This window comes from Eschrichtius robustus, chromosome 8 (assembly GCF_028021215.1).
Source record: "Eschrichtius robustus isolate mEscRob2 chromosome 8, mEscRob2.pri, whole genome shotgun sequence".
NCBI classification, from domain to species: Eukaryota; Metazoa; Chordata; class Mammalia; order Artiodactyla; family Eschrichtiidae; genus Eschrichtius; species Eschrichtius robustus.
The window spans coordinates 117485388-117510360 of NC_090831.1; the positions used below are offsets into that span (position 1 = coordinate 117485388).

Here is a 24973-nt window from a genome sequence, read left to right on the forward strand (position 1 = left end):
GATTCAGTTACATATACATACATATATTTTTTTCAGATCCTTTTCCATGGTAGGTTATTATAAGTTATTGAATATAGTTCCCTATGCTATACAGTAAATTCTTATTGTTTATTTTATATATAGTAGTGTGTATCTGTTAATCCCATACTCCTAATTTATCCCTTCCCCCTTTGGTAGCCATAACTTTGTTTTCTATGTCTGTGAGTCTGTTTCTATTTTTTAAATAAATTCATTTGTATTATTTTTTAGATTCCACATGTAAGTAATATCATATAATATTTGTCTTTCTCTTTCTGTCTTCACTTAGTATGATAATCTCTAAGTCCATCCATGTTGCTGCAAATGACAATATTTCATTCTTTTTTATGGCTGAGTAATATTCCTTTATATATAATGTATATAATATATTCTACACACACACACACACACACACACACACACACACACACACACACATACACATCTTTATCCATTCATCTGTTGATGGACACTTAGGTTGCTTCCATGTCTTGGCTATTGTAAATAGTGCTGCTATGAACATTGGGGTGCATGTATCTTTTCAAATTAGAGTTTTCATCTTTTCTGGATATGTGCCCAGGAGTGGGATTGCTGGATCATATGGTACTTCTATTTTTAGTTTTTTAAGGAACCTCCATACTGTTCTCCATAGTGGCTGCACCAACATTTATTCTTTGTAGACTTTTTGAGGATGGCCATTCTGAGTGGTGTGAGGTGATACCTCATTTTACTTCTGCAAATCGTATTTTTTTAAAATTAATTAATTAATTTATTATTTATGGCTGAGTTGGGTCTTCGTTGCTGCGTGCGGGATTTCTCTAGGTGTGGCGAGCGGGGGCTACTCTTCATTGCGGTGCACGGGCTTCTCATTGCGGTGGCTTCTCTTGTTGTGGAGCACAGGTTCTAGGCGTGCGGGCTTCAGTAGTTGTAGCTCGTGGGCTTTAGAGCGCAGGCTCAGTAGTTGTGGCGCACGGGCTTAGTTGCTCCACGGCATGTGGGATCTTCCCAGACCAGGGCTCGAACCCGTGTCCCTGACATTGGCAGGCGGATTCTTAACCACTGCACCACCAGGGAAGCCCAAATCTTATTCCTTAAACTAACTCAGAGGAGCTTACAGATGTGTTGTAAGTGATTAATACAGCGGATTGAGACTTCTCCAGCGTTTTGCTTCTCAGAGATAGATCTAATCCACTTCCACCTGACCCTTTCTTATCAACCTAGTAATGAAAGCAACCCTGCAAGGAGAAATGTTTACAGTATCACTAGCTCAGCCTTTTATTGTTGGGTTAAGCCCCAGAAATGGTGATCTGGAAAGGAGAAATTTCCATTTAGCCTTTCATGTTCATTCTAATAAGCATTCAGAGCTGTAGAAGAGGGAGGATATGTTTGTTTAATTTGCTTATTACGTGCTCATGTAGGCCCTTGGTTCAAGGTATTCTTTTGGTTCTTGTGAAAATTTGCTCAAGCTTCTCAGTTTCTATTTTAATTCATAATCAGAAATGTTTTATGTTCTGTGTTCCATTTGATAGCTATTTCTTTTAGTTTAAAGAATGTTGAAGTTGGTCTGTGCATCACTCTACATGTTCCTCATTCACTACTTTTGTGTCTGTTTCTAGTATAAAATATTCTTAAGAGAGTTGAAGCATGCATCACTGATAAAAAAAATAATCTTTTTGAAAGAGGACTGAGTAAATGTGGATGTAAAAGTTAGATGTTTGGTGTTGATTGTTTTGAAAGTACTAGTTTTTGTTTTTGTTTTGTGATGTGATAGTTGAAAATATTTGGGTAAAAGACAAGTCAGCTGATTGGTATGTTTTAACATTTATTCATCTTTGAGACTCTGCAATTGGGGACTTTTTGCAGCTTCTGTATCCCTTGATTTCTAGTACATTCTCAGTCAACCACTGGAATATAAGTAAGTTCCATGAGGGCTTATTACATTATACCTCAGTGACACGTATTTTTGTCTGCCTTGTCCTGTTGTTTGCCCAGTTCCTAGATGTGTCTAGCACACAGTAGAGGCTCAGTAAATGCTTGTTGAGTGAATTAGACATTGTCGCCTGAGTGGAGCCATATCTAGTGTACACACTTCCTCTAGAGGAACTGGATTGTGCACTGTAAGCATCCCACATGGGTAAGAGCTATTGTATAGACACAAGGGGCAAAATCCTTGAGGCCCCAGAGTGAAAGAGGCCATGTTTATATCCCGAGAAACTCATTACTCTTCACTAGCCTTCCTGTCCTTGAACAAATAGAGGAAACGTGTTCTCTACACTATTTCTTGTTCTCTTCCAGAGAAGATGGTTGGGCTTTTTATATTTCCTCTTGAGAACTCGTGTTAAAATATTTGTGTTTTTTTCCTTTGTCTACAGCAAAGCCAGGACTCTATTTGAAAAAAATGCTGCCCCGATTTTACACTTATCTGGCATGGATGTGACTATCGTTAAGGTGAGAACTGCTCTAGAGCGTTGATTTTATCCAAGCTACCCCTCCTTATAACATATCCTCTTCTCTTGACTTCTTAGCAGAAATTGCTTATCACTTAAGAAGATAAGAACAGAGAAGTCAATGTTGTGTTCTTCTTCTGATAATTAATAAGATAATATTGTTTTTTCCAACCACGGTCAGCTTTTCACTTTCAGAACAGGATTAAATGGAGCCATGAACTTGGCTCCTTTCATCTGACAGATAGGACATGGAACTATTGTCTCTTGGAAGATGAAAGTTGTTACAGCTGTAAGAATTCTTTTTCTGACTATTAAAAAGAAACTTCAAGTTTGAGTAAATAATTTAATTTCTTGGTAGTTCCACAGACAGGTAAACATTTTCTTTCTGGTGAGGAATTATTTCAGGTGAGGGATTTTAAGTGGTAAAGCTTTATAATTTTCAAGATTTGGGTAAGAAGAAATGGGGACAAAAATAAATGAGAGGGAATTGTGCTATTCTAGAAGATGCCTCAAGACTCCACTTTCTTGACTTTAAGTGCTATGTGTGTGGTATGTACATAGGTGTGTGTATTTGGTGAAAATCACTGTTACCATGTTTGGAAATCTATGGTATACCAATTTTTAATATTACACACTTTCATTAAATCATAGAGATTGAACGGTCATTTAGTCCAATTGACCATGCAATGTTGATGTTGAACTCTCTTCTCCAGCTTGTCCGAGGTGTGGTCTTCTAGTTGTCTGCCTCCGGGGATGGGAGAGTGGGGAAGAAAACTGTCATTTATTTCAGGACCTGTAATGCATTTTGCAGACTCTACGTATGAGAGATCTGAGAATGGTTATTTAAGACTGATATTGTTTGTTCCTGGAGTGTTTGGTTGAACTCACAAGGAGAACCATCTGGGCCTGGAGCTTTCTTTGAAGGGAAATTTTTTTGTATATTAAATTTCTTTAATGGCTGTAGAAGTACATCAGGAAGTTCTATTTCTTCTTGAATTAATTTTAGTAAGGTAAATTTTTTAAAGGAATTTGTGAATTTCATCTAAGTTTTCAAATTAATAGGCATCAAGTTGTTCATAATATCTTCTTTTTAACTTTCAAATTTCTGTAACATCTGAAATACATCATTTTCTTGCTCAATATTGTTTTATTGTTTATTTGTGCTTTTTTTTTTTTTTTTTTGCCTGCCTGTCATGTGAGAGGTGCGTCAATTTAATTAATCCTTGCCAAGAACCATTTTTTGGCTTGTTGATCCTTTCATTTACGTTTTTTTCATTAATTTTTGGTCTGTCTTTATTGTTTTCTTCATTCTACTTTCTTTGGCTTTTTTTCTGCTGTTCTTTTTGACATTTTAACTTGGCTGTTTATTTCATTAATTTCCACCCTTCTCTCCTGGTGTTTTCTTAGAAAGCTATAAACTTTACTGCTTCAGCTGCATCCTAGGAGTTTTCATATATAATATTTTCATTATCATTCATTTCTAAATGTTTTCTAATTTTCATCATGATTTTTGTTTGACCTATGAGTTATTTAGCATGTTTTAAAAATTTCAAATCTAAAGTTTTCCCACATCTTTTTGTTAATGGTTTCTGATTTAATTGTGTTATGGTCAGAGAATGTAGTCTATATAATTCCAGTATTTTAAGTTTATTGAGATTTGTTTTATGGCCTAGCATGTGGTTTGTTTTCATAAATGTTTTATGTAGGCCTAAAAAGAATATATATCAGTTATTGGGTACCGTGTTCTATATATGTCCATTAAGTCAAGTCTATTAGTTGTGTGGCTCAAATCTTACATGTCCTTACTGATTTTTTTCTTCTGTTTTAACTATAGATTATTCAGAAAGAGGTGTTAGAAATATCCCACTAGATAGATTTGTCTGTTTCTCTATGTAGTTTTATCCACTTTTGCTTTTTTATATTTTGAGACTATGTCAGTAGATGCATTCACATTTCAAATTACTTCATTTTTCTTGCATGTTGACAGTGTCATAGAGTTACTCTCTTTAGCACTAATGCTGTCTTTTACTGTGGTCTATTTTATTTAGTATTGTTAGTAACCATACTAGCTTGCTTTGATTAGTTTTTACCTGGTATAATTTTTACTTATCTTTACTTAAGCCATTTTGTATCCTTATATTTTAATGCATCATTGGTAAAGGCATGAAAACAGGATATTTTAAAGATCCAGTGCTTTTTGTGTGTGTGCCTTTTGACTGGACCATATAATCCGTTAACATTTATTGTAATTGTTAATGTATTTAGATTTATTTCTATACCAGTTATCTATTGCTACATAACAAACTGCCTTGACAACAGTTTTTCTGCTTACAATTCTGTTGGTCAACAATCCGTGTTCAGAGCTGTTCTTGTGTTGGTCTCACCTGGGCTCCTCAGTGGCTTGTCTTTTCATGACTTGATAGCTTATTTATTTCCTTTTCTCACTGAATAATATTCCATCATGTAGATGTACAACAGTTTGTTTATCCATTTACCTATTGAAGGACATCTTGATTGCTTCCAGTTTTGCAGTTATGAATAAAGCTGCCATAAACATTTGTGTGCACGTTTTTGTGTGGACATAATTTTTCAGCTCATTTGGGTAAATACCTAGGAGTGCAGTGGCTGTATTACATGGTATGCTTAGCTTTGTAAGAAACTGGCAGACTGCTTTCCACAAGTGGCGGTACCATTTTGCATTCCCACTAGCAATGAAGGAGATTTTCTGTTGCTCCACATCCTCATCAGTATTTGGTGTTCTCAGTGTTTGGGGTTTTAGCTGTTCTGATAGGTATATAGTAGTTTCTCATTGTTTAAATTTGCAGTTCCCTAATTACATATAACATTGAGCATTTTTTCATTTGTTTATTTTCCATCTGTATATCTTCTTCAGTGAGGTGTCTGTTCAAATCTTTGCTATTTTAATTGAGTTGTTTCTTGTTTGTTCTCTTATTGTTGAGTTTTAGAGTTCTTTGAATACAAGTTCTTTATCAGATATGTGTTTCGAAAATGTTTTCTCTTATACTGTCTTTTAAAGCTGTGTTTTCTTTCTCTTAACAGTATTTTCACAGAGCAGAAGTTTTCAACTGTAAAGAAGTCCAACTTATCAATTTTTTTCTTTTGTGGATCTTGCTTTTGGTGATTTATCTAAAAACTCATCACCAAACCCAGGATCACCTAGATCCTCTACTGTGTTATTTTCTAGAAGCTTTATAGTTTTTTATTTGACATTTAGGTCTATGATCCATTTTGAGGTAATTTTTGTGAAAGCTATAAGGTTCAAGTTTTCTGCATCATTAGGCCACTCTTTATCCTTTCTCTTTGTTGCATTTGGAATTTTCCTCTTAAGATCAGAGCCTCAAATGTGTCATCCCTATTAATGTAATCTTTTAAATTATGGTCTGTTAAATCTTTCAATATCTTTTTGAATTTTGGTTCTTTCATTCGTGTACTTATTCATATTTATCAATTTTTCTTGCAAATATTTGAGTACCTACTAGAAAGTAAGCTCTGTTCTACAAGTTGAGGATACAGTCTGAACAAAACAAGTTTTCCCTCTCTGTCCTCAAAGAGCTTCCATTCAAAGTGTGAAAAGGAGGGATGCAGATAAGAAACATATACAAATAAACATATGATTTGTCAGATGGTGATGAGAGCCAACAAGAAAAATCAAGCAGGGTAAGGAGAACAAGAGTAATGGCAGTGTTAGTTTAGTTCAGGAGGCCAAGGAAGGCCAGTCTGGTAAGATGACCTGTGGAAGAGACGTGGGGGAAATGAGTGAGTCATGCTGGTAGGTTGGGGAAAGCATCCAGGCCGAGCGTACTGCACATTCAGAGGCTCTACGGAGGAGTGTACTTGGGGCTTGAGGAAGAGTGAGGAGGCAGATGTAGTTGGAGGAGAATGAGCAAGGGGAGACAGGAGATAGGATGAGGTTGAAGAAGTCAGGAGGGGCAAGATTGTCAGGTTTGTATCATTTACGCATTCAGTCAATTACCTTTCCTCTCTGTTGTTGATAAAGTGTTGTGTAGGAAGAGGCTGAATGGAGAGCCCTAAATAAATGTCACCAGGAATCTACCTACAATTTGATGTCCCTCCACTGAGCATCTTACTTTGAACGTAGACATTCAATTGGTAATCAATTCACCCAATTGTATTCTAGCATATTGTTCCCACCTATCTCCACCTTGTCCCCAAGGATATTATCAAATAACTTGCCAGGTGCCTTGCTGAAGACCCAATAGAATGTCTGTCTGGATTTCCTGATCTTCTGATCTAGTAATCTGTCAAAGATGAGGATACTCTGAAATGCCTCGTTCTTGGCGAACCCGTGCAGATTCCCAGTGATCACCTATTTCGGGGTGTTCACAAAGCATCCTTTTAATCAGGATCAACATATATTCTCTCTCTTTTTTTTTTAATATTTATTTTTGGCTGCGTTGGGTCTTCTTTGCTGTGCGCGGGCTTTCTCTAGTTGAGGCGAGCGGGGGCTACTCTTCGTTGCGGTGCGCGGGCTTCTTTTGCTGCGGAGCACGGACTCTAGGCGTGCAGGCTTAGTTGCTCCGCGGCCTGTGGGATCTTCCTGGACCGAGGCTCGAACCCGTGTCCCCTGCATTGGCAGGCAGATTCCTAACCACTGTGCCACCAGGGAAGTCCCTATATTCTTTTTTTTAAAAGTGAAATATTTGGATTGATTGAGCTCAATCACCAGAGGGCAATGATTTAATCAACCATGGGTATGTAATGAAACCGACACAAAAACCCAAAAGGACAGGGTTTGGAGAGCTTCTGGGCTGGTAAACCTGTGGAGATCTGGGGAGAGGTGGTGCACCCAGAGAGGGCCTGGAGACCCCACACCCCTCCCCACACACCTTGCCCCATGTACCTCTTCATTTGTCTGTTCATCTGAATCCTTTCTAATAAACTGATAACTGTGGGAAAAAAAAAAGAGAAATATTTACAAATGTATAACTGCAAAGCCAGTCATTTCATTTTTCAGGATAAAAGTAGAACCATTCATCATAAGATTAGATGGTGTTAGTGTAAGGACTTCGTTTTTCGTGTGTTGACTGTGACTTAGTGGCCTAGGTGCTTTAGCCCATCTGACATCCAAATCTTTAATTTTTGCCTATTAGTGTGTCCAGTAAAGTGTCAACAGGAGAGAGTGTTTCCTTATTTCAGTATTAGTTACATTACATTTGTTAAAATTCAGTGTTTGGTTTTAGAGGTGGTGGCTTAGATCATTCATTTAAGTCTACATATGTATCTGAAATGAGGTATTCTCAATACAAATGGTGAGGCTTACATACCATTTAGTCACCATTTTGTGACTGCTTTGAGTCCTACCTATATTTCTTTATGTACAATCATAGCAAAACCACAGTAACCGTTTATGTAGTACAGTGCCAGTTAAGAACAATTACCTTGCTAGTCGCTTTTCATACTGCTTTCCAACAGTATTAGGAGGAAGCACTTTTCCCTTCCTCCAGTACACATGATTTCATTGATAAGGAAATTAAGATCCTGAGAGTTTAAGGCCACTCAGCTAAAAAGTAGCAGAGTTGGGATTTAATCTGGGTCTCCTGGGCTCTCAAATCTGTGCTCTTTTCATTACATCTGTTTCTCCTTATTTGCATATACACTTGACTTTCTGCTTGCAGATGAAAGTCACTGGGTAAATGATGTAATAGAACCTGCACTGGACTAGAAATGATTCTTCTGACTAGCTGACTGTATAACCGAGACAAATCACTAGGTTTGAGTTTTATTTTTAAAGTAAGGAGCCGGCTAGATGGTTTCTGAGGTCCCTTCCAGCTCTAAAAATATAAAACTATAAAAACCATACATAGTTGCTTTGATAGCTGTTTAGTTTTTCATGTATATCAGTTATGTAGAATTTAAGATTCAGTGTAAAACTTTAAAGAAAATATCCCATATTTTTAGACCTTTGGGCTTGTGGCTCTAGGATGATAAATTTACCAAAGGCTTCCTTTGTATTGCAGACAGATTATGAGGGCCAAGCCAAGAAGCTCCTGGAACTGCTGGAAAACACAGATGTGATCGTTGTTGCTGGAGGAGATGGGACTTTGCAGGAGGTGTGGCCGCTTTTCTGTTTGAAACCATTTTGAAAGGGAGGAAAATAGAAATTAGGTCTTGGAGCAGTGGCATAAAGTGGTTATAATTTAAGGAAATTATTTCTTTGTAATCCATTCTTTTTAGGATTGTTTCTCTCTGAAACAAGTATAGCATTACATTTTTCTCATGCACTTTTATTTCATTGCTTCATATAAATTCTATACCCAGCACATAGAAGGGTTTTTCTTTTATCAAATTTAAGTTGGATAAAATGGAATAAAACAGGGTACAAAATGGTGCTGGGTGTGAAACGCTTTTTATACTTTGAAGACTCTTATGAAGTAGCCCTGTTTGTTAGGGAATCACTGTTTCAATTATGGGAAGGTTTCTTATAAAATAAACTTAAATAACAATTGCCTTTTAAAAAAATGCATCTGTCCATTCTCACATCATTTCCATCCCATGTAATGTTATCTCCTAATGGTACATTTAGAGGCAGAGGTCTACATGTTCCGATGTATGCGTTGCTTTTGTTCTACAATTCCATTTCCTTAATGCCTGCTTTGGTCCAATAAGGACAGTAAGTATATTGCCCTGGAAATGCTCTTCTTTTCAGAAGAAGAGGTGCAGGTGCCCCTCCCACTCAGTCACCCCATCCTGTGTACCATAAGTCACATCCGTACCTCGGTTCTCATTGTCTTTTGCCTCTATTTTTGTGGTTTCATTGGTGGTCAGGGACCAGTAGCTAACAGCAGACAGGGCACTGTCCTGTGTTTGACTTAGCAATCATGTGAGCCTTAGTAAGCTTCTTTTAAAAAGGCTGTGCTAATGATCTTGTAATTGTGTTTATGGCTTTTTAATGAAGTGTGAAGAATACGGATAGCATGCCAACAAAGTAATGAAGTGGACCTCATGACAGCCCCATTTAATCCCGAAACTCAGTGAGGCAGGAGATGCGGGAGAAGATTGGCCTTTGCCTTGACTTTACAAAATGTTTTTAAGAAAGAAACCAAATTGTGTATCTGGTATAATCTAGTCATCAAAATATGCCCTGGTTAAATAAAAGAATTGGAGGGAAATATAGCAAAATATAAACAACTGACTAATGATGCCTGGTGGGTTTATGAGAAAGTATTTTTTCTTCAGGTATTTTTCACAGTTTTTACAAGACATGGGTATTATAGTTTAAAAATAAAAAATAAATTAAGTAAAAATTCAAATTAAAAATGTCTTTTTATAGAGGGAATAAAATCTCCCTTGTCTTCATATTCATCCGTAAGAAACATTTATTGAGAGCAGGCTTCTCTCTGAGTGTAGCAAAGTGCTGTTTTTTTTTTCCGATATGTGTACTTCATAGTAGGAAACTAGGATCTTTAGTATAATTGATGTGTACATCACATTTATACCCATCTTATAGAACTTAAAACGTAATTTTACTAATATAATGTAGAAGTTTTATAATTATTTTATCTTAGCCTTTATAGTACTATTGATCCTAGGTGGAGAATAAAGTCTAATCTAGCTCTGATCTTATTGGAGAATAGTTTGTGTTTTAAGAGCCAATACATCTTTTGACATAGTTTCTAGGAAGAAAACAGGAACAAGTTTGTGGTCCATGAAAATTGAATCCAATTCTTTTATGATAAAGGAAATACAAGTTGTTCATAATAATTTTTTTAAAACATTTGTAGGTTATAACTGGAGTTCTTCGAAGAGCAGATGAGGTGAGCTTTAAAATAAGAATAATTGCATTTTGACTTTTACTTTCCTGTTCTTTTTATCTCTCTTTATTTCTTTCTTTTACCCTTTCTCCCCTTTTTATATTTTAAGATGGGCACAAGTTGTGCTTCCTCGGATTTTAGAAAATAAAGTACTTCTGCCTATGTCATAGAACACTTTTATTAACTCATGGTGGACTTTTCTGCTTTGGGAATCCAGGGTATCCAATGGCTTTTACCAAGAGTTGTTTAAAATATAAAATTTCTCTATAGAATCTTTTCTTCAAAGGATTCCTTCATTAATAAATTGTGGTATATTCATATATTGGAAGGCATACAACAGTTAAAATGAATGAACTAGGTTTATAAATATCTACGTGGTAAATCTAAAAAATATTCAATAAAAAAAGGCAGGTTGCCAAAGTATGTTATGCATTTCTACAAAGTTTTAAAATTCAGAAAACAAAGATACTCTTAATAGATGCCTAAACTATGTAGTAAAAGGATAACAATGTGGATGGAAAGGAATCACACCAACCTCACGATAAAGGCTTCCTCTGGGAAGGGAAAGGGGAGTAGGAGGAGAAGGGACTTGAATTGTATCTGCATCACTTTATTTCTTAAAACTCTGAAGCAAATATGGCAAAATGTAATATTTGTTAAATCTGGGTCTTGGGTACATGGGTATTTGTAAGATTACTTTAAATTATTGTAGAAAAGTGTGATAAAATATTTTATAAGTAACAACAAGAAAGAAGATCCTTCCCAGTCCCTTTGGTAATAGTAGACTGAGCTCAAAATAATCTTTAGGAACCTTATGGTATCTGTCTATTTGTGGCCTTTAATTAAGTCCTCTACTATGCCATTCTTCTGCTACTTGACCTTGCTTATTCTCTTAGCCTTGTTTATACTTGAGGTAGTTTATAAGGCACTTTCACCTGTCCTCAGTCAGTGTACAAATGTTAGACATTTTTAGTTGAATTCTATCTGCAACTTTGTCAAATAGTGTGGCAATATAATACAGTCTGTCACAATCATGCACTTATCTAATATCTAAGACCCTCATTTTCTTAACCAAATTTCTTTCAACCTGTTGCCATTAGTGAGCACCCAAATATTCCTTCCAAATTTGAAGGTATGTTGTTTTCATGAACTGCCTTGTTCTAGAACCTGCTTCGTCAGTATTACCTGGTTGCTGGTCTAGGGGTGTGGGAAGGAAGGCTGGGAGGCAGGCCCAGGGTCAGTTACTTTGTCATAGTGGACACACCTGTGCCTCTCTATTCAACCTCATTTTCTGACCATGACAATAAAACTTTGCTCTTGTTTTCTTCCCCGCCAGGCTACCTTCAGTAAGATTCCCATTGGATTTATCCCACTGGGCCAGACCAGTAGTTTGAGTCAGACACTGTTTGCCGAAAGTGGAAACAAAGTCCAGTAGGTTGTCAATGTGGGATGGTAGCATTTGTGGGTGAGCGAGCCTGGGAATGGAAAATTCACACGTGTGATATAATTTTCTTTTTGAGTTTTGATAGCCTGAAACTTCAGATCATTAAGAGGAAGAGATCAGAGTTCAAGCGTTGGGTTGATTGGGAAGTTTCTCTGTTGGGTTGTGGGACCCTGGTGGTCTAATGTTAAGTCCTCAGGTCAGGTATGGAGATGAATACTGATGTCCTTCTGCCACTTAAGAAGATAGCTTCACTGATCCAAGCATACTGTTTGTGTGCTTTTGTGTTGTAAGATTCTCTGGTGAAGACATATTTGCAGTGATCATTTGTTTGCTTTAAGTATGCATGATGACAAATAGCAAGTTCCCTGTGGAGACTGGGCCAGCAGCAGCCTTGGCTCCATTACCTTGATAATATAAGTAGCTAAAACAACCAAATATAGTTACATCCTTTAGGGAATGCCAAAAGTAGAAGGCAGTGTGGATAAAGTAGACAGAGAAAGTAGTGCAGCCCTGACATTAAATTAAATTGTTGTGAGTCTAACAGTGTCCTCAGGAGTCAGGCAAGTTTTTTTTCGAAAGCATTATGTAAACAAAGATTTAGTCTTTCAAGAAGATGGGAATCTTGAATTTGAGTCGTGGCTTTGACAGTGATTAAAAATATAATCTTGGACAAATCATTTTCAGGCAGGTTCTCATTGTCAGTTGCCTGATCTTTAACGTAAGCTTTGTGATACATTGGGGGAGGTCAATAAAAAATATTTGTTGAATGAATGAATTGAAATCTTCTCAAGACATTTCTTGTTATAACCTTCTAGAATCAATAACAATAATAATACTCAGGTGATTTTCTGTTTTGGATTTTTTTTTCTGCTTTAGGATTTTTATTTTAGATTGAGGTATAGTTGACATAAAACATTATATTAGTTTCAGGTGTATAACACGATGATTTGATATTTGTATGCCACCACAATAATTATAGTTAACATCTGTCACCATTCAATAGTTACAGAATTGTTTTTCCTTGTGATGAGAACTTCTAAGATATACTCTCTTAAAAACTTTCAAACATGTAATACAGTCTTATTGTTAGTTGCCATGCTATACGTTCCATCCCCATGACTGACTTATTTTATAACTTGACTCCCTTCACCCTTTTTACCAACCTCCCACACCCCACCTCTGACAACCATCAATTTGTTCTCTGTATCATCTATGAACTTGTTTTTTTAATTTTAATTTAATTTTATTTATTTTTTGGCTGCATTGGGTCTTCGTTGCTGCACGCAGGCTTTCTCTAGTTGCTGCGAGCGGGAGCTACTCTTCCTCGCGGTGCATGGGCTTCTTGTTACAGTGGCTTCTTTTTGTTGTGGAGCACGGGCTCTAGCACGCAGGCTTCAGTAGTTGTGGCTTGCAGGCTCTAGAGCGCAGGCTTAGTAGTTGTGGCGCACGGGCTTAGTCGCTCCGTGGCATATGGGATCTTCTTGGACCAGGGCTCGAACCCGTGTCCCCTGCATTGGCAGGTGGATTCTTAACCACTGCGCCACAAGGGAAGTCCCTTGTTTTTTTTTTTTAAAGATGCCACCCACATATAAGATATCATACAGTATTTGTCTTTCTCTGTCTGACTTACTTCACTTAGTATAATACCCTCCAAGTCCATCAGTGTTGTTGCAGATGGCAAAATTTCATTCTTTTTTGTTGCTGAATAGTATTCCAGTGTATGTGTGTGTGTGCACACAAATGTTTATATATATGTATCTCACATATATATCACATCTTCTTTATTCATTCATCTGTCAACGGACACTTAGCTTGTTTCCATATCTTAGCTATTGTATTGTATCTTAGCTAATGCTGAACAGCAAACACGGGTGAATATATCTTTTGAGTTAGTGTTTTCGCTTTCTTCGGATAAATACCCAGAAGTGGAATTGCTGGATCATATGGTAGTTCCATTTTTAATTCTTTGAGGAACCTCCATACTGTTTTCCATACTGGCTGCACCAATTTACATTCCCAGCAACAGTGCAGGAGGGTTCCCTTTTCTCCACATCCTCTACAATACTTGTTATTTCTTATCTTTTTTTTTTTTAAGTATTTATTTATTTATTTATGGCTGTGTTGGGTCTTCGTTTCTGTGTGAGGGCTTTCTCCAGTTGCGGCAAGCGGGGGACACTCTTCATCGTGGTGCACGGGCCTCTCACTATCGCGGCCTCTCTTGTTGCAGAGCACAGGCTCCAGACGCACAGACTCAGTAATTGTGGCTCACGGGCCCAGCTGCTCCGCGGCACGTGGGATCTTCCCAGACCAGGGCATGAACCCGTGTCCCCTGCATTGGCAGGCAGATTCTCAACCACTGCGCCACCAGGGAAGCCCTTCTTATCTTTTTGGTAATAGCCATTCTAACAGGTGTGAGGTGATGTCTCATTGTGTTTTGATTTGCATTTCCCTGATGGTTAATGATGCTGGGCATCTTTTCATGTACCTGTTGGACATCTGTATGTCTTCTCTGGAAAAATGTCGATTCCAGTTATCTACCCATTTTTCAAGTGGATTTTTTTTTCTGTTGAGTTGTATGAGATCTTTATATATTTTGTATATTAACCACTTACCAGATATATGATTTGCAGATATTTTCTCCCATTCAGTAGGTTGCCTTTTCATTTTGTTGATGGTTTTCTTTGCTGCACGGAAGGTTTTTAGTATCATGTAGCCCCACTTACTTATTTTTACTTTTATTGCTTTTGCTTTTGGTGTTAGATTCAAAAATCATTGCCAAGTCTTATGTCAAGAAGCTTACCCTCTATGTTTTCTTCTAGAAGTTTTATGGTTTCAGGTCTTATTACATTCAATTCTTTAATCCATTTTGAGCTAATCTTTGTGTATGGTGTAAGCTAGTGGTCTAGTTTCATTCTTTTGCATGTTGCTGTCCAGTTCTGCTTTGGGATTTTGAATAGGCAGGTTTTGTGGATTTATTTTTGCTGTTGTCGTTTTAGGAGTCATCTTTTATCTTTTAACTTTTTTTTTTTTTTTTTTTTTAGATAAAAACCTTGCGCCATATATCAAACACCAGGCATAAGGGTTGACACATATCAGGCCTTTATTAAAACGTGTCTCATGCTTCAAGCCTTAGTCTGATGGGGAGTGTTCAGCTCTTTACCAATCATCCTGCAGCCTAATGTGGCATTTCAGTTTGCCATATTTTTTTTCCCAGTTTAGAATTTCTGAGGGGCTATAAATATGACAAACAATGAATTAAACATTTTTTCTTATCTGAGACAAATCCTATCTGGTTTGGGTCTTGGTTACTTTAGCTAGCTACTCTTTCCGCCTGTCAGTATAGACTATTAGAACTGCTTGCCAGCATTACCAGATATGCCAGTGATGCCGAAGTAGGACATGTCCCTTAGAGAACGCCTCACCTATCCAAAAGTCAGTGTCTGTGCGGTGTGGCTGCTCTCAGGGTCTTAGATAGCCTTCAGTTTTTTAGGAGCTGATTTTCCCTGTAGTTAAACTAATGTTGTTGCTGCTTCTATTTATAATTTAAAGATTTATAAAACTTAATTTATAAGCATGCCCCAGGGCTCTTAATAATTAAGTCAGTCTGCCCTGGGTTCATAATTTTGTAGACCTCTTAACATGGCAGATGCCTGAGGCTACTTAAAAGAACAAGGCTTTGCTTTTTGCATTGCTGTCAAGATTTGTTGTACCATAATTACTACAGAAGAAAAAGGAATTTTGAATTTGGAATGTTGCAGATAAATAATCCTAAAAAATAGCTGTTTCGTGCTACAGTGCTGCTTTATTTAGAACTTTCAATTATTGCTGGAGAATGATAAATTTAAGGTTGCATTTTAACCATCTTCTGCCAAGGAAGTTTGAAAAAAAAAATTAATAGAAAAAGGCATTTTTCAGTTGGAACATTTTTTAAAGGTCAGCCTCTCAAAAGCACTTCTTAAACCTCTTAATGCGCTAGGTATTACTCAGAGCAAGCACAAAGCTTTAGGAGTCTTTCTAATAACTTCCTTTGAAATTAATGTATTCATATCAAATTAATCTAAACTGGTGATCATGTGTCTTGCTTTCTCCTAAATTGAATCTCATTTTCTAAACTGCTACCTACTTCCCAGATAGCAACTGTATTGGAGGGAAAATGGGATAAAGATATGTTGATAGAGAAATATGAGAAAGTAAAGTAGGCTGTTTCTTAAGTTTCAGTTTGCTTCCTAGGGAACCCAGAATGTAATCCAAGCATTGGAATTAATGTGTATATTTTGGGAATTTATTATATTTTGCTAAGATAACTCCAGCAAATCCTGTCCTTTAGCTATCCTTCAGATTATTAGAGTAAAAAGGAATATGGTTTTTGAAGTGCTTGACTTTCATTCTCTTACAATGAATGAAAGATGTTATATTATTATTTATTTATCATATTTTCCAGTGATAAAAGTCAGACACAATGTAGAGACTCAATAAATGTGAAGTAAATAAATGATTGGTGCCTTGTATAAACTTCTCTTTGCCAAAGCCTTCTCTTTGAGTCTGTATCAGAGCCTTCCACTAGATTTGTATCAGTAATTCTTTTATACACCTTTGTTCTGATTTCTTGGAGTATTTTGAAGGAATTTGTCTTTTTCTTGACCCAGCTATTAGTACTCTGGGTAGGAGTGTGGTTCTGTGTGTGTGTGTGTGTGTGTTGGGGGAGGTGTTGCTTATTTTTCACAACATGATCATTTCCTTCTTGTTATCTTTTAGACATATTACAGATGCTACACTTGCCATTGTGAAAGGAGAGACAGTTCCACTTGATGTCTTGCAGATCAAGGTAAGATCTTTTCATCAGAGTTTGAAAAAATTAACAAAGTAATACATACTTTAAAAAAAAATGTAGTAGTTCAAGTAAGATTATAAGGAAAACAACTGTCCCTCTTCTTACCCTTTCCTATCTGAAGTATAACCCCCCAGAGAAGATAATTTTACCTGTTTATTCTAGTTATCACTAATCAGTATGCTCGTGATGCTACTTTTTAAAATTGTGGTTAAAAAAAAAAAAAAACCCCACAAAACATGAAATTTACCATCAGAACGATTTTTAGGTGTATAATTCAGTTTAAGTATATAATACTACTTTTTGGTTTATCAGTTTTAGACCTTATCTCTTGGCCTCTTATCAGAAGTCCTCTGTATCACCTCTCAGTATAGTTGTATCATGATTTTTAGTTCCTCTGTTGATTACCTTTGGCCCACAAGTAATTTTTCTGTTTTATATGGTTGTTTTGAGTATTAAAAGAGCTAATAAATATAACGCACTTAGGACAGCACCCGATTTCGTCTCACCTGTTTGTATGGTGGCCACCTCTCTATCTCATGCTCTGCCAAAGGCGAAACCTTTCTCGTGACCCATCTGTCTTTTGGAGGGCCTTCTCTTTGGAATTCAGGTTACTTGGTTGTCTTGCATTGTCAGCTCTCTGATGGGCTTAAGAATAATTATGATTCTGTAGATTATCAGGCTTTTTCTCATTTGTAGGGTGGGAACAATGTTCTTTGTTGCTTCCTACATCCTAGAGAGGAACAGAACTTCCCATTTTTCTATTGGGTTGTCTAACATTTTCTTACCGATTTGTAGATAAACTCATGAATTATTCTAGAAAGATATTTGCTCGCTTTGCCCACTGAAGGGGCCTAAAGGCAGTGACACCCAACAACAGTTAGCATATCTGGCATCCAGATTTTGGTCTCTAAATACCATTCCCTAATAAAACTTACGAGGATTCTGTGAAAAGATGTCTTTCAGAGGCAGGGCAAGAATAAGGCAAAGAACTACTCAAAAACGAATGAAGACAACACAAAATAGGAGCCAGCCTGATGGTACCCTATTGGCCAATTTTGGGATAGTTTGAACATCAAAAAGAATAATGCTAGTGGATTATAATACATTAAATAAAAATGATGAATCTGTGAATCTATAGTTATGTTACAGAAGAATTGCCAAATTGTAAATGTATAAGATACGACAGAGTTAGAGAATTACCATTTGGCAATCACTAGTGAAATCATTAATTCAAACAGGGATCATCAATGGATGCTACACACATTGGATAAAAGGTCGTTGAGAAACAAATATCCACACAGTCTCAAATTATCGCAAGTTACTTAATAATTACAAAGGGAAAAAGTACCTTTATAGTAGAGAGATCTAGCACACACTGCCTTAGCCAAGTGATCAAACAGCATCACCAGTAATGGGACAGATGGACATTATCTGCCTCCTGATGTGATATATCGAGAAGGATACAACATCACCTATGTAGTTTTCTGCCCAAAACATTAGTCTTAACCTAACTGAATCTAATAGTGAGAAAACAATCAAATCCAAATTGTAGGACATCCTAAAAACAACCATTGATTTGGCTTCTTCAAAAATGTCAATGTCATGAAATCTAAAAGAAGATAGGCTGTTCAAGATTAAGGGAAACTAAAGAAATATCATAATGAAGTCCAGTATGAGATCCTGGACTGGAAAAATGAAAAACAGTGTCAGCCGTAAAAGATATCAGAGATATTTTAATATGGATGATATATTAGATGTTATATGCCAGTGTGAGATTTCTTGAGAGTGACAGTGGTGTTATGGTTATGTCTGTGTATGTCCTTGTTCTTGGGAGATACATGCTGAAATATTTAGGAGTGAAAGGCCATGAAGCCTGCAATTTATTTGCAAATGATTTAACAATACTACAAACTATACACACAGAGATAAAGCTAATGTGGGGAAATGTTGGCCTGGTGAAGCTGGGTGAGAGGTAAATATGGTGTTCATTGCACGTATAAAAGGTTTTTTGGTTTGACATCTTACCAAAATTAAAATTTTGGAGGGAAGAAGACCCAATAGCCATTCCTGATTCCTGATCAGAATCTTCTCTCTAAAAAGGGTTTAATTCCTAGGGAAAAGATATTCTCGCTTGATGGTAGTTAAGTATCTATTCCTTCTTCATCTAAATTTCTTCTTTTTCCCCCTGGAAAAGGCAGGTTCCTAAGAAGGCTGAGCCATAAAGCCAAATAATCCTATAAACAGTGAATCCTGCATACTTTACTCAGGTTTAGCCTTAGAATGTACCAGCTACATTCAGGTTTTCCTTCAAAGGCTATGCACATTTTATATTCATGCAAGTGTCCTAGTATCTGTGGAAGAAGGCTCTGTACTGTGTCATGATTCCAAACTTCAATCCTAAAATGTCGTTCCTAGTTATATGGCATTTGCTATATGCACGTTTACAGTTGATGAACCCGTGAGCTTGCAACCCATTTCCCTTTTATTTTCCTTTGTGCTTTATGCAGTGATATCTGGACTCTCCACCATGACCTTGTTGGTCAGGATAAAAGTGATTTAAGTTGCAATTGATTCTTTAGCATCTAATAAAGCTTAATCGTTTTCACAAAATGTGCTGAAAGGAATGTTAGCCTGGAAAAGAGACTACAGATCAGCATCCATTATTTTAAAGTATTGTTGCTGTCAAAGGAGTGAATCAGGGTAGATCTCTTAGTAACTGAGTGATTTACTGCTTCTTATTTATGTGTGAGAAGTAATACATTCCAGAGTAATTAGGATTTAACTGAACATTCTTGACTGTGCTTGCATTTAAATGTCTCTTGTCTTCTTTTTTCTTTTTCTTTCAAACATACTGATTCTGTGAATTGATGAAACCAGTATCAAATTTACCACAGGCTCTGTATATTGGTAACACACCCCAGGAAGCAGAAAACTTTTAAAATCAATTCCTAGAAAACATAGTATAGTAGCCTCTACTGTTGTTTCTGAGGCACCCAGCTAGGCTGAATTTGTCTTCTCTTTTTTCTTTATTTCTGGAAATTGCTTTCAGAATGTGGTGAAAAGCATTGCAGATGAAGCCTGATACCAGATTCCTCTTCTTTTAAAAAACAAACTGAAACACAATTAAACATATAATGGAAGATTCTCCAAAAATAAAAGAAATAGTCCTTGGAAGCTATAATAGTGCTTTATGTTTTCATTGTATAGTGTGAGTTCGCATCTCCTTAGGACTTCTAACTCAGTGAGGGAGGCAAGATGTGTATTAGTATCTTCACTGGACAGATTTTTAAAAAAGGGTTATCTGATCGTATGACTAGTTGTGCTGTAGACAGAAGTAGAATAAGGATTTTCTGTCTTACAGCCCATTGCTTTTTCCTTCACTGCTTTGTCTAGGTGGGATCACTCTTGGCCTGTCACATGATTTTTAAAGGGCAGTTTTCCCATGTGGACATCTACAATGCCTGGAACTTGACTTTAAAGTAACTACTGTAAAGATTTATGGAATTCTTCCTAGTTCTTTCTTTTTGGTCTCTCAGTTGGACTCAGACCCTGCCAACCCAGAACCAAATGAGGAAGGTACGGGAGGTGGTGAGAGTGAGACTCTTCCCCTTTCCCCTGTCTTTCATTCCTGGCTTCCTTCTGTTAAAGCCCCAGCTCTGATCATTCTCATACGACGATGCTTAGAGCTGCTGCTGAGCTCCTTCTGCCTTGATTCTTTTTCTTCATCTAGAATCCCTAAAATCCATAGGTCGGGCAGTTGTCTAGTTGACCAGGATCGTTTTCCTGTCACTGTTCCTTAAATTCTGTTCCAACCAGCTCTCCCAGTTGTTTTCCTCTGCAGAGCATGAGGCCATTTCCCTGCAGCGATTTACTCTGTCCAGGGGAGCCTCTGACTTGGAGCAGCTTATCTCCTTTGCTGCTAAGATCTGGCTGTGTGCCTGTCTTTCTGTACAGTATCTGTTCTTGTTTTCTGATCTCTCCATCTCATAATCTGACTATCGCCCAGAACTTCACTGGCCTAAGATACAGTGGTGCTTTGTCTGTTGGCTTCCACTCTGTCCAGCTGACCTTGCTTATTTTTCCTGTGCTCGTGTGTCCTCCAACTGGGACCAGGGTCTCCACTACTGACCCTCAGGCCTCTGCTGAATCCTGAGGGCTCCGTGCCCGTCTGCTTTTCTAGACTCTTCACATTCTTCACACTCCTTTCCTACCCCCTTGCTGGAACATAGCAACTCAATTCCGTGGAACCTTAAGGCTGCAAGGCTTTTCGGTTAATCTTAACAGAAGAGTCCCAAAATTCTTCCCCCTACATGAAGGAAGGGAAAATGGTTTTAGAGCACCAGTCAGGAAATCTTGAGTACTTAGCTCAGCACTTCTTGCTTCCACTGCATGCTTTAGAACAGCATTTCCCTAAGGAATATTACTTATGCAAGATGTCTTCCCAGAGAAGGGCTGAACAGTTAACAACCAGGAAAGCTGTATATTGTATTTCTTCTTTTGGAAATTTATAATGTACATTAACATATTAAAGACTCTAAGAAGAATTGCAGTAAACATAACTTCTTTCAAACCAAATAAGTTTGATATTTCCCAACTTATTTCAACATGGAATCTTCTATCATCATCATCATCAGCTGTAACACTTAACATCTTAAGAAACATTTGGGAAATGTTCCCATTGACACAGCAAACTATTCACATAGTGTTAATTCTCTCCCTTAGGCTAGAGCGCCCTTTCTCCTCGTTTCTTTTCTTTCTCTCTACTTTCTTCCCACCCTCCCCAATCCAGGTGCTTTATTTATTTTTCCTTTTTGGGGAAGGACTGCGGAAATCACTATAGTATGCACTTATTACTGTAATATAGTGTCCTTCCTCAAGGGACCTGATTTCGCTCTCTTTTTTTTAATTAGCATGCATCTTCCCTAGTCCAGTACTGTATGATTCAGCCTCGTTCCTTCTCTTTCAATACTATATAGTGCTTAACTCACTCTTGGGACCCTCCTAGGTAGATCTGCAAAAATTATAATGAATAGATAAAAGAATGAATCCAGGAATTATACAGATATAGATATAGATACAGATACACATACATATAAATGCTGGATCAAAAAACATAGTTAGATTGCATTAAAAAATTCCTCCCACCCCCATTCCTTGCCTCTGTCAACCACCAGTCTGTTTTCTGTATCATCTATAAGCTTGTTTTCTTTGTTGTTATTTTTTGTTTTTTTAGATTTCACATATAAGAGAGATCATACAGTATTTGTCTTCCTCTGACTTACTTCACTTAGCACAGTGCCCTCAAGGTCCACCCATGTTGTCCCAAATGGCAAGTTTTCATTCTATTTTATGGCTAAATAATATTCCTGAATCTGTGTGTGTGTGCGTGCGCGCGTGTGTGTGTGCATGCCACAGTTTCTTTATCCATTCATCTGTCGATGGACACTTAAGTTGTTTCCATATCTTGGCTATTGTAATTAATTCTGCAATGAACATGGGGGTGCATGTAACTTTTTTTATTTTTAAAATTTTTTATACAGCAGGTTCTTATTAGTTATCCATTTTATACATATGAGTGTATATATGTCAATCCCAATCTCCCAATTCATCCCACCGCCACCCCACCACCACCACTTTCCCCCCTTGGTGTCCATAGGTTGTTCTCTACATCTGGGTCTCTATTTCTGCCCTGCAAACCGGTTCACATGTACCATTTTTCTAGGTTCCACATATATGCGTTAATATACGATATTTGTTTTTCTCTTTCTGACTTACTTCACTCTGTATGACAATCTCTAGGTCCATCCATGTCTCTACAAATGACCCAATTTCATTCCTTTTTGTGGCTGAATAATATTCCATTGTATATATGTACCACATCTTTATCCATTCGTCTGTCGATGGACATTTAGGTTGCTTCCATGACCTGGCTATTGTAAATAGTGCTGCAGTGAACATTGGGGTGCATGTGTCTTTTTGAATTATGGTTTTCTCAGAGTATATGCCCAGTAGTGGGATTGCTGGGTCATATGGTAATTCTATTTTTAGTTTTTTAAGGAACCTCCATACTGTTCTCCATAGTGGCTGTATCAATTTACATTCCCACCAACAGTGCAAGAGGATTCCCTCTTCTCCACACCCTCTCCAGCATTTGTTGTTTGTAGATTTTCTGATGATGCCCATTCTAACTGGTGTGAGGTGATACCTCATTGTAGTTTTGATTTGCATTTCTCTAATAATTAGTGATGTTGAGCAGCTTTTCATGTGCTTCTTGGCCATCTGTATGTCTTCTTTGGAGAAATGTCTATTTAGGTCTTCTGCCCATCTTTGGATTGGGTTGTTTGTTTTTTTAATATTGAGCTGCATGAGCTGTTTATATATTTTGGAGATTAATCCTTTGTCCGTTGATTCGTTCGCAAATATTTTCTCCCATTCTGAGGGTTGTCTTTTTGTCTTGTTTGTAGGTTCTGTGCAGCTGTGCAAAAGCTTTTAAGTTTCATTAGGTCCCATTTGTTTATTTTTGTTTTTATTTCCATTACTCTAGGAGGTGTATCAAAAAAGATCTTGCTGTGATTTATATCAAAGAGTGTTCTTCCTATGTTTTCCTCTAAGAGTTTTATAGTGTCCGGTCTTACATTTAGATCTCTAATCCATTTTGAGTTTATTTTTGTGTATGGTGTTAGGGAGTGTTCTAATTTCATTCTTTTACATGTAGCTGTCCAGTTTTCCCAGCACCACTTATTGAAGAGACTGTCTTTTCTCCATTATATATCCTTGCCTCCTTTGTCATAGATTAGTTGACGTAGATGCGTGGGTTTATCTCTGGGCTTACTATCCTGTTCCATTGATCTATATTTCTGTTTTTGTGCGAGTACCATATTGTCTTGATTACTGTAGCTTTGTAGTATAGTCTGAAGTTAGGGAGTCTGATTCCTCCAGTTCCGTTTTTTTCCCTCAAGACCGCTTTGGCTATTTGGGGGCTTTTGTGTCTCCATACAAATTTTAAGATTTTTTGTTCTAGTTCTGTAAAAAATGCCACTGGTAATTTGATAGGGATTGCACTGAATCTGTAGATTGCTTTGGGTAGTATAGTCATTTTCACAATATTGATTCTTCCAATCCAAGAACATGGTATATCTCTCCGTTTGTGTCATCTTTGATTTCTTTCATCAGTGTCTTATAGTTTTCTGAGTACAGGTCTTTTACCTCCTTAGGCAGGTTTATTCCTAGGTGTTTTATTCTTTTTGTTGCAATGGTGAATGGGATTGTTTCCTTAATTTCTCTTTCTGATCTGTCGTTGTTAGTGTATAGGAATGCAAGAGATTTCTGTGCATTAATTTTGTATCCTGCAACTTTACCAAATTCATTGATTAGCTCTAGTAGTTTTCTGATGGCATCTTGAGGATTCTCGATGTATAGTATCATGTCATCTGCAAACAGTGACAGTTTTACTTCTTCTTTTCCAATTTGTATTCCTTTTATTCTTTTACTTCTCTGATTGCCGTGGCTAGGACTTCCAAAACTATGATGAATAATAGTGGCGAGAATGGGCATCCTTGTCTTGTTCCTGATCTTAGAGGAAATGCTTTCAGCTTTTCACCATTGAGAATGATGTTGGCTGTGGGTTTGTCATATATGGCCTTTATTATGTTGAGGTAGGTTCCCTCTATGCCCACTTTCTGGAGAGTTTTTATCATAAATGGGTGTTGAATTTTGTCGAAAGCATTTTCTGCATTTATTGAGATGATCATATGGTTTTTATTCTTCAATTTGTTAATATGGTGTATCACATTGCTTGATTTGGGTATATTGAAGAATCCTTGCATCCCTGGGATAAATCCCACTTGATCGTGGTGTATGATCCTTTTAATGTGTTGTTGGATTCTGTTTGCTAGTATTTTGTTGAGGATTTTTGTATCTATATTCATCAGTGATATTGGTCTGTAATTTTCTTTTTTTGGAGTATCTTTGTCTGGTTTTGGTATCAGGGTGATGGTGGCCCCATAGCATGAGTTTGGGAGTTTTTTTGGAAGAGTTTGAGAAGGATGGGTGTTAGCTCTTCTCTAAATGTTTGATAGAATTCACCTGTGAAGCCATCTGGTCCTGGACTTTTGTTTGTTGGAAGATTTTTAATCACCGTTTCAATTTCATTACTTGTGATTGGTCTGTTCATATTTTCTGTTTCTTCCTGGTTCAGTCTTGGAAGGTTCTACCTTTCTAAGAATTTGTCCATTTCTTCCAGGTTGTCCATTTTATTGGCATAGAGTTGCTTGTAGTAGTCTCTTATGATGCTTTGTATTTCTGCGGTGTCTGTTGCATATATCTTTTGAGTTAACGTTTGTGTTTTCATTGGATAAATACCTAGAAGTGGAATTGCTGGATCACATGGTAGGTCTATTTTTAATTCTTTGAGGAACTTCCATCCTGTTTTCCATAGTGG

General features: G+C 37.1%; 1 protein-coding gene across 1 annotated transcript in view; it reads left to right on the forward strand.

The window, feature by feature from the left end:
* AGK (acylglycerol kinase) overlaps positions 1-24973 on the forward strand; it is an 85618-nt gene that overhangs the window by 37354 nt on the left and 23291 nt on the right. Inside the window, exons 5-9 of the mRNA XM_068549582.1 lie at positions 2391-2466; positions 8465-8557; positions 10229-10261; positions 11595-11689; positions 16458-16527. Coding sequence (XP_068405683.1) covers positions 2391-2466; positions 8465-8557; positions 10229-10261; positions 11595-11689; positions 16458-16527 — 367 coding nt within the window. The remainder of the gene's footprint in view (positions 1-2390; positions 2467-8464; positions 8558-10228; positions 10262-11594; positions 11690-16457; positions 16528-24973) is intronic.